The sequence below is a fragment of the Pempheris klunzingeri genome, chromosome 6 (genome assembly GCF_042242105.1).
Source record: "Pempheris klunzingeri isolate RE-2024b chromosome 6, fPemKlu1.hap1, whole genome shotgun sequence".
Classification (NCBI taxonomy): Eukaryota; Metazoa; Chordata; class Actinopteri; order Acropomatiformes; family Pempheridae; genus Pempheris; species Pempheris klunzingeri.
In genome coordinates, this window is record NC_092017.1 from 20341605 (window position 1) to 20352229 (window position 10625).

A 10625-nucleotide genomic window follows, 5' to 3' on the forward strand; every position below is an offset into this window, starting at 1 on the left:
ATTCCCGTATCTTTTACTGGTTTTATGGGTGTGACTGATGGGGTGCAGGCCAAGTGTTCCTCTCTGATTTTGGTACAACGGAGAAAAAAGAGATTTTAAAAATATTCCTCCTAACATTAATCTGGCAATCCCATTCATGCAAATAAAGTTGTAACACCGTCTGATCACATGACAGATCACCGTTTCTTGGTCCTTTTGGTGCTGCTTGTTGGTTTGGCTTCAGCTGTGGTTTTCTTCGGAGTTGGGGGTGCTATTGGTGGTGGGGTAGGTGGTGGTGTTTTCTTTTTCTCTGCAACACAAACACAGACATGTACTACCTCCAGCTTCAATACTGTGTTATTTTCTCTCTGCCTCAGTCACACGTTTACATTTACATACATTACACTTTTTGTTTAGTCTGTACCTTCATTACTTTTGGGCTCCAGACTGAGCCGACCCTGCAGCTGTCTCTCCAGGTCCTGAATCTTCTCCAGCGCTGCCTGCAGGGCTTCCTCAGCCGTCAGGGCTCGTTGCTCGGCAGTCTGGAACCGCAGCTCTGAATCACTGACAAACACATGGAGAGAACTCTAACCTAGAAGTCCTTTGCACATACACAAGTCAATAGAAGTAATAGAGGCCCACACTACATTTCTGAACTATTTTTGAATTACAGACAATAACAAACTTCTTTCCTGGATGGTTTGGCTAATTATGAGAGGCAGTACAAAAACATGGCTGTTCAGTCATGGTGTTAATAGCTGCTCATGTTGGCTCCCCAGTTCTTATTTTGAACAAAAGCTAATAGTCAGTGAATAGTTAAAACAGTACATGGAAAATGATTCCAAAATTGGATAAACATTGGTATCAGGAAAACACAAGGAGGATAAAACCCCCAAGAAAAAACAGATTTTCACAGTACGCAATGTGATTGATAATATTAAAAGTGTATTCCAAAATTATAATACGGAGGTTAACTTACTGCAGTTCCTGCTGCATCAGTGCTACTGTAGTCAGATCACTAAAAGCTTTCTTGGCTTCATCTGTCACTGGAGACACAACCAGCTCCTCAGTCTGACCGACAGACGGATGGTCAGAGAGACACACAGGCATTTTGTTCAGCTCTATGCACAGTGAAAGGCAAGGCAAAGGCACTAACACTGAAAAGTGTGTGATTTAATTGTCTGACCCCATTCAGGTGGACGCTGCCCACTCCCAGCTTTCTTTGCGTGATGTTTCCATCATAGCCAATCATCTTCACCACTGGGCTCTCACTAACTGTTACCTCATCCTGCAGGACAACAACAATGTTCATTTTTAGCTTTTCGAGTTTATTTCCTTAAAAGTGTTCTGTCTTCAACAAATCTCCAAATTCTGAGATACTGACCAGAGGGAACAATGAGTATAATGTGTTGTTTGATACACAAACTAGTTTTTTGTTTTTCAGATCAGACTGCAGACTAAAATCTCTAAGTGCATTATGTATCTAAGTACATTTAATTGAAACTATATTCACACCTGACAAACCTCTTGTTGTGTTTCTAGTCCTTCAGCATTGCACTGTGGAGAAGGAAGAGTAACATTCAATTGGTAATTGTTGAATACATTATCTATTGCATATTATAATTCTAACAAATTATAGTGAATGTCACACAACAAATGCAAACAATGTTTATGTCATCATTCAACCTACGTTATAGTTATTTTATACTGTAGTCAAAGCCACACTAATCATAAGTGTACCATGTCCTTTTTCTTTTTCCAACATTTGACTCACTAGAAAATGATTGCTATATAATTAGTTATTTAAACTTGTACATCTACAGCAAAGTTCAGTAACAAGTGCCTGAGTTTAGAGATGTGAAGTCAGATTGAATTTTGTTCTGTTTTTCAAAGTATAGTCTAAATAGTTACTGAGTTTTTCACTGGTGCTCACCTCTCTCGGTTCTGTCTCAGTCTCGTTTTTAACCTCACTGCCCACTGTAGGCTCTGCAGAAACCTCATTCACCTGTAAATACACACACACACACACACGAAAATAGTCATCATGAAAATCACAAAACATTGACTTTTGACAAAATTATGCTTTGGTGTCCCTCTAATTTCTCTCACAATGTCTAAAACTTTGTATTGCGGTGATCACAACTGAACAACTGATGCCACCTCAGACCTTGACTGTAGTGAAATCTGACACTTGATCAGTCTCTCTTCTGAAGTCAGCCCTACACTGTAGTATTGGTCACCTGACACCAGATTTTCAAATAATTTCTCCAATAATAAAGTGCTAACTTAAGTTAAAATACATGAACAACCACGGCCTGGCTCATTTTCAGAAAACTTGTTTTAAATTGATAATTTCATCATAATAGAAAATTAGGTCTATGTGGGGTGTGTTTTCATTGACTCACCAGAGTCTCCATGCTGTCTGCTGGAGAGACCGGGACATCACTGTTGGAGGTGAGGTCAGCGTGTCTGACAGGCAGCTCCACAGGACCACCTTTCACTCCTGAGAGAAGGATTATGCAGGTCTCCACCCAATCAGAGGACTCCATCTGACACACACACACACACACACACACACACACACACACACACACACACACACAGTTGTAGGTTTGCCTAGCTTATCATACTCTCATCTGTAACTGCACTTTGGCTCCCTCTTCTGGAGTTTTGTAATATTTGTACACACAACAAGTAGGACAGAGCTTTGATTTAGGCTGATTAAGGCTACTTAAGCCCTAAATTCACATCTTACTATATATGAACATGGGTATGTGTACATGTCTATATCTCAACTTGAGATGGCCATATGAATTGTAAAGCCACTCTGATAAAGAAGAGCTGAGAGACACTTGTGTTGGCACAGAAGTCTGTCTGTTCACTTTGTAAAGTGAGCAGCCACCATTACAGCCCTGCTGCTCAGATGCTACTATCAATTCTTTGCTATTTATTCAATTCTGTTTTTGTTTACCTGCAGCTTGCTGCATTCATTCATCTCATTTTCACCCTCAACCTCATGTGGGTTCTGAAGAATCTGCTCCTCCAGAATCAGCTTGCAAGAGCTGGAAAGAAAAGCAAACATTTTCTGATGATTAAATCCTCCTCTACATATCGTCATCTAGTCTGAAATCATTCAATCTTAAAGTAACAACACATACTTTAGCCATCATTTCATGTCTGTGTGTTGTTAGTTTTTTATAATGTAAAGATGCTATCACTGCACTCAGTGGTAAAATTCCATTCTGTACAAGTATGCACTTATAAGGGTAGGCAGTATAAGCTGTAGCTTCATTTAATTTCAAAATTAATTGTTAGTTACAGTGGTTAATAGCATCTGCCTAACTGTAGATTGTAAAAACAGATAAAAACTTCTGGTACCTGGTGATGTTTTTCGAAAAACAATCCAGTTTCTCAGCCAGGATCTTGGCATCTTCATCCAGTGTCTGTAGTGAGATGTTCATAATGTAGCGGGGATCCTGTTCTTGGTTCTGGTCATCGCTATATTCAGGCACCATGAGGAGCAACAGATCCAACATCCACCGTGTCTGAGCCATGTGAATGGAGCTGATCTGATGGGAGAGGAAAAACTGAAACTCAAGATAGGACACTGTGTCATTACAGCAAATCATTTTAATCTTTAAAAAGCCCCCCAAAAAGGAAATTCGTTTCCTCTCCCTCAGCAACCATTGTGGACATGTCCCTGATCAAGGGAACGACAGGGACTGAAACCACAAGTGCTCTAGCAGAGCTGCTGAGTGACAAACAAGTGACAAAAAAAGAAGAAACAAAGAAAGTACTGAAGAAGGCAGGGGTTACCTGGAAATATGTGGGTTAAATAGCAAAGTTCCACATGAGAAATGTGGTTTAGAGCCATTGCTGGAGAAAGAGCTCAGGCAGTTAACCTGACAGTACAAAGGGCAGGGCAGAAGGAGGGAAGTATTATAAAGTGAGAAAGAGAAGTGGAGAAGTAGTAAACTTCCTTTGACAGTTTGACCTTGGTTGGTGCTCACCTCATCACTGAGTCTCTGGTTGTCACCATCAGTGAAGTTGGACAGACTGGTTATGAATTCCTGCACTTTGCCTATGAACGTTTCTGTCTCTGCACTGTTTGGTTAAACAAACAAGACACATAACACAACAGAAACACAGAACAGCCAGATAATGTAAAATTTCAGTATCAAAACACATGTAGCCTTTCTTTCTTATCATAGGTCACATTCATTGTTTTGACAAAGTATTTTGAGACAGATTAGGATAACTAGTTATGTCACTGAACGACAAACTTACTATATGTTGGGCTTGTTTTTATCCTTTTCCGTTTGCATGCTGGAGACGTTCTGCAAGGCTTCTTCAGTCAAACTCTGCCACTTGTGTAGTGCCTTCTCTAGCTTCAACCAATCAGAGGCAGATATTGTTTCCTGCCTGCCAATCACAGCCCTAAGCTTGGAAACCCAAGACTCCATCAACCCGACCAGTGACGTGATTTGGTCGTGGATCCCTGAAACAGCATAGCTGGAATCAACACATTGCTCCATATCTTAAGGATGATATTGCATACCGAAACCCATTAAAACATTAAGAAAAAACAGGAGACGTGAAGATTTTGTGACTATAGCCTGTTTGTGTGTGTGTGTCAGTACCACACTGATTTCGCAGCTGTCATCCATTCTATTTATACACATCCATTTGTACTACAATCAAGTAAAACTAAGGCAGTGCCAACTGAAAGTGTATACTTCACTTGCCTGCCAGTTGGACTCAAAATCACAGTTTTTAACCTAATTTAAAATTCAAAGAAATATGTCTCTATCAGCCCTCACCACTCTCTCCACTGACTTGCGTGTCCAGCTGTTTGAGGAGCTCAGGCAGGACCCTGTCCAGCTCTCCGAGTGCCTGCTGGCCTCCAGGGGGTTCACCGTTGGGAGAAGGGTGTCTTCTCAACAGCTGAAGGCTCATATTGAGCCATCTTTCCTGGACCCAGTTAAGCTTGCACAGTGTCTGCTGGCAGCAAAGCAGCTTCTCACCTTGGTAACGCTCACACTGAAGGGACAACGTCTGCAGAGAAGCACAGATGAAGACTTTAGGACAGCAAAGGAAAATTTGATGTTGACTAGATGTACTGTATGACCCAAAGTGCAAAATGTCCACTTATGAGAGTTAGATAGATAACATTAATGTCCACAATGAGAAAAACACACACACAGAGAAAGTAAATGTACTGTCTTACATTTGACCACTGCCTCAAATCAGCATGAACCCTTTCCAGTGAAGCTCTGTCATATTTTGGTTCAGGACACCTTGAAATAGAGAAAGAACAGCTTGAGCAGAATACACACATAGATCTAAGAAAATGCTTTAGCTGATGGTGCTTTATAATGATAAATAATAACAAAACATTAAATAATCACCTTTGGTATCTTGTTCTTACTTGTTTTGTGTGGTGCAAATTGCGAGCCATTTGGCAATGCCTTGCTGGATGGCACTAAGCTGTTCACACTGAGCATGCTCAGCCATCTTCAGCTGGGACATGAAAGCTGTCAGCTGCTCTTTCCAGTGGTCAGAAACCTCCATGATGCTATTCAGGTCCTCTGTGTCCTACAGCAGGATGGGCACTATCATTATCAAAGTGCAATTGAACCTTTCATTTACAAAGAGTCATTGGTGACGTTAAGTGTTTTTGCCAGGAGGAACAGAGAAAGTGTTAGGACATAGGAACTACAGTGTTACCTTTGAAGTGAGGTAAAGGTTGCAGTGCTCTGCTGTCTTGTTCCAGCTTTGCTGGATGATATGCAGCTGACTGATCAGCTGCAGCTTCTTCACACTGATCACCTGACAATCACAGCAAAAGCCTCTAAACTCATTTGGATCAACTTCAATTAATATTGTTTTTACTGAGCTTCTTTGAGTGGAAATTTGATAGAACTCAAAAATGAACTTACTGTGAATTCTCACCCATTGATAAATGTGGTAGGAAAGAAAAAATCTCATGGCTCACACACCTTGAGGGCGAGGCAGAGGGTGAACTGGCTCCAGTAGTCTCTCTCCTCAGTCATCTGGAGCAGCTGGGCCTCAAGGCGACCCCTCTGCAGCTCATACAGCTCGTGGTAACCCTGGACCACACTGAGAAGAGACCATTTGAGAGGAAACACCTGGTCACGCTTTGTACTTTTGCACTGCTTTCATCTCAAAAAATGTTCAGAAAAGTTTTCTTTCTCCCTCGAAACCCTTGAATGTGCACATTTTTGATGAAGTAAGGATGCAGTTACTGCTACTGTGTAAGGTACAACAGGGATGCACTGATAGCAGTACCTGGTATCTCATGAATGTAAAGAATTGCTTCTACAGTATTACTCGTTTTTTTGATCAAGGTGCAAATACATTTTGCTTGAAATAAATCACATCCCCCCGACTGAACGAACTGCAGTTCAGTTCAGTCCTATGAGGAACTGACTCTGTGTTGGTGTTAGTCTGATCGAGTGCCGCAGCCAGCTGCCGGTGAGCGAGTTCCGCCTGCTGAGAAGCAAGGGTATCATGGTCTCTGATTCTGGACAGTTCCCTGTGAAGTAAATGCACACCCATAAACACACACACATACACAAAGAAATGACCACACACAATTTTCATACTCACATATTAAATTGAGTGTTATTTCATAATTTGCATTCATTATTTAACCTTGAAATAGAATTACTTTATGAATATGGTCTAAACAGCACACACTTAATTTAATCATCAATTTAATCATCAAGACCTAGAAACGTGACACCTAACCTACGTACGTGCTGAGCTGCTGGATGGATGTCTTGATGCGGTGGATCTCCTCTGTGAGCCGGCGGTCCAGAGCCCGCTGTGCCACTGCCTCAGTGTGCAGGGCCTTCAGACGGCGAGGGATTCGCTCAAGCAGGGACTGGTAGCGCTGTCTGGACACACAAACACAAGAGCTGCTGGGAAAAGGGCTTCCTGGGATCATTACTGGAAAAGATTTTTTCAAAATGTCAAATTTCTCCCACATTATGATGTATCAAACTATGTTTCAGGATCAACTTCCAATAAAGGAAAATAAAAGAAATAAATGTTCTTATTTGCATCGATATTCCCATCATTTTGTTTTAACTGGTTTCAATACTCATAAGGCGCCTGAAACTTCCTGAACCAGTTGTGAGGTTTTACCATTGAGGTGCCGTCCAAACGTTCTGCTAACCTGAGTTTGGCGAGCAGCTGTCCTCTCTCAGCACAGCTCACGCTGACTTGTCTGATCAGTTCATGGAAAACAATGTTGTAGATGTTCTGCTCAACCTGCACCAGTTCCAGCAGACCCTCCATCTGTAAGACATTTCATTGCACTGTATAGATGGCTATACCTCTACACCAATTCCTGAGTGCTGTGGGTATGACAGGAATGTTACCAGCAGAAAGTAACACACTGCAACAGTACACAAGGCAGGAAGTCCTGCATATGAATATCTGAATCTGTATAAATAGCCTGTTTAAACACTGAGCTAAACATGTTGCGCTACATATTAATAAAAGATGCTTCATCATACTTCTATGGGTTGAGTGTGCAGTCAGTAACTCAAACACTGGCTTATGTTCTCTAATCCAATATTCATTTTTCAGTTTCCAGTGCTTCCAGCTCTGCATGTGCATAAAGATTTGTTTTCTCATTTTCTTTGCATAACAACTGTTAAACATAACTACATATACAGTGTATTTGTTCTAAGTCACAAGCATAGGCATCTTGATTGGTGGTACTTTTTAATATGTACACGACTGTCCTGGTATTTCAAAGTTTAAAAGTGGTACCAGTATGTATTTTTCTCTGTAAATGAATGCAGTACAGCACTAGTGTCAGCCATAGAGGCACAAAGCAACCTGTGTTCTTTCTGCTTGTCTTACCTCGGAGAGCTCAGTCAGCTCCTCGCTCTGCTGATCCACTCCAGCCTTCACCAGCATGTCATCCATCATCCTCATCAGCTGAACAACTTCCAATCTACCACTGGGCTTCCTGGACACACAGAGCACACACACATAAATCTGTATTACTACACATTTAAGGACTTACCAGTACTTTGCCTACCTAATGGCACCCAGTATTATTAGGTAGTATTAAGCTGTACCATTACTTATGTAGTCTTCCCAGTGAAGACTACTCGACTATGGTGTATCTGTTTAATTAATTCATATTTCTGAACTCACAGTGAAGGGAAGACCCGCAACTTCTGCTCATCATCCTGCAGCTGCACTGTGAAAGCACTGAGGAAGAGAAGCAACATCAAAGGTGACAGAAGAAAACAAAATTCTGGTTTGACAATGACAATATAAGGATACAAAGTTAACATGAACAAACTGGATGAACATGATGAAGAAGACTCACTCCTCATAGAATTCAAGGCTTCGCAGCCCTTTGTTTTTCACAATGTGATATTCGTCCGGGATCAGACTTTCTGAGACACTCAAGTTCTGAAAGACACAGTGGCCGTGATTGTCATCTCACACTGTATGTGTATATGTACAGATGAATCGCCATAAACGTGAATTAAAAGTCAGTACTATTACAGTAAATCTGTGTTTTTAAGAAAACTGTAAAACCTTGTTCTACTGAATGTAAAAAATGTCCTTAAGGTGGTTAAGGTCCTTTCCGTGAATGTAAAACATGCCAAATATGTTTAGAGACGAAAACAGAAACTTTTAAACAAACTTTCAAGTTACTGTTATACTGAGCTCATAGTACAGACATACTGCTGAGGCACCTTCTCAGACCATCCTCATTTTTGCAACAAGGCCAGAAAATCAAAACAGGTCAGCTGAGGCAGCTTACCTGTGTGTCTCCAATGCTACTCCTGTCCGTCACCGGTGGGAGGGGTGTTGTCTTCATCTGGGTTACCATAGCATCACACAGGAATGAAATATCCCTATTAAAAAAAACATGCACATTTAGCCTCCTTAGGCCATCTGCAGATTTCAAAAGGGCAAATTTAGGACTTTTGACTGATTCAAGCAAGTATTTAATCATGTTATAATTACGAATACAGTATATGCAGTTAATTTCATTAGATAACAGAACACCTTTCACTGACTTTCATTTCAAATTTAATATCTGGAGAAACTTCACAGTAGTAACAGCTCTGTTTATGTTGTCGCGTAGCTGACCTGCCGGCTCCAGTCAGGGATGTTGGCTGCTCCAGAAAGTATTTGTATTTCTTGCGTCCGAGCGGGTGATGCCAGACTGCATCCGGCCGTCTGATTCCACAGCCCTGCATACAAAGTCACCTTAAGAATTTCAGCCATACAGAAAGAACCACCTAAGGTATAAATGGGGCTTGAATGTACCTTGCAGTTCCGATGGTGTGCAGTGGGCCCCAGTGTGCTCTGGTTACTGACAGTGGAGGTGAGGCTGACCAGCAGTTCATCCGGGATGATCTGGGTGTTGACAGGAGGAAGCGGTGTCTTTCTGCCCTCTGCTAGGATGTGAAAATCCAGTTCAGCAACTGAGAGATATAAAAACAAACTCCAACAAACCAGTGTGTAGTACGTAGTAGTGTATACTACTCTGACCTTGGAAGGTATGTATACATGTATGTGTCTCAAAGTTACACATGTCCATAGATGTATAGTATGTTTTAACAAAATATATTAGGGCTAGGCATAAGGAGAAAATGAAAGGAGGACATTTTCATTTTATTTTCCATTTCAAGAGAAAAATTGAAAGCTATCAGTTTTATTGTCAGAGATGATAAACATTAAAAACATAAATCAGATTTATTTTTTATTTTTTGGAAGGCATTGAGCATCTGCATCAGACAGAATATGTTTGTTCCAGCAGGAAGTAGAGTTTGGGAAGCAGTCAGTAGTAAAGTGCTACTTATTGTACACATGCTTATTGATTATTCGTTTCCCTCAAGAATATAATATCATTTCTAGACACTATTACAAATTATAATTGTAGTTTCTTTTAAATATTTAATAATTCATAGACAATTCAACTTTTTTTAAGCTGCTCTTGTCTTTTTCCTTTCATTTTATTGCCTATGTTTGTAATTTTCATCTTTCTATGTTATGGAAATTTGTTATGGGAAAACTATTTATATGTAAGAAACAGGTGCATTAGCCGTGTGACTGCACTCTGTAATCACCAGTGCAAAGGTTTGTGGCTGCTGGATCCTTCTAACTTACTGTGAGTACAGAGTTATGTGTGCCGTAGTAGAATGAGTGGTATTTTCCAAACATTAGCTTATGTTTTGTGTGTTTATCATCCACCTGACGGAGCTGAGCGGTGTAATGTGAAGCTAGTCTCCCCCACTGACTGCACAGTAACGTCACCTCTGGTGTTCAGCACTTCCTCCGGTCTCGACGAACTTGGCGCTGAACTGGCTCTCATGGACTCAGACATCCTGGACTCACGGTGGAGATGCTACCATAAGGTTTTGGTGATATACATCTGAAACTTTGACAAAGTCATTTGGGGCGAGAGGCGAATTTTATTCGCCAAAAACAAGAACCGCCACTTCCAGTCTCCCCTGAGCTTCAACTTCCTGGTCGCGTTGCCATGGTAACCCCCAGCGCTTTCCGTAGACACTGAAGTTCATTTTAACAACAGGAAGTACACCTTTATTTTTATTTATTTATCTATTTACATTTACATTTAC

At 40.9% G+C, this 10625-nt stretch overlaps 1 protein-coding gene across 1 annotated transcript; it reads right to left on the bottom strand.

Annotated features, from left to right (window-relative positions):
* Positions 1 to 7: 7 nt before the first annotated feature.
* On the bottom strand, positions 8 to 10369 carry axdnd1 (axonemal dynein light chain domain containing 1). Its single transcript, XM_070832232.1, has 25 exons — positions 10300 to 10369; positions 9310 to 9467; positions 9130 to 9233; positions 8798 to 8891; positions 8354 to 8439; positions 8176 to 8232; positions 7876 to 7984; positions 7181 to 7302; positions 6759 to 6899; positions 6431 to 6535; positions 5979 to 6099; positions 5707 to 5808; positions 5408 to 5574; positions 5207 to 5276; positions 4800 to 5034; positions 4267 to 4477; positions 3990 to 4083; positions 3358 to 3548; positions 2951 to 3041; positions 2385 to 2528; positions 1913 to 1984; positions 1166 to 1267; positions 959 to 1050; positions 404 to 543; positions 8 to 289 (listed from the first exon to the last, which is right to left on the bottom strand). The coding sequence occupies exons 1-25, from the start codon at positions 10367 to 10369 to the stop codon at positions 177 to 179; spliced, it is 2991 nt and encodes a 996-aa protein (XP_070688333.1). The 3' UTR covers positions 8 to 176.
* Between the last annotated feature and the right edge of the window lie 256 nt (positions 10370 to 10625).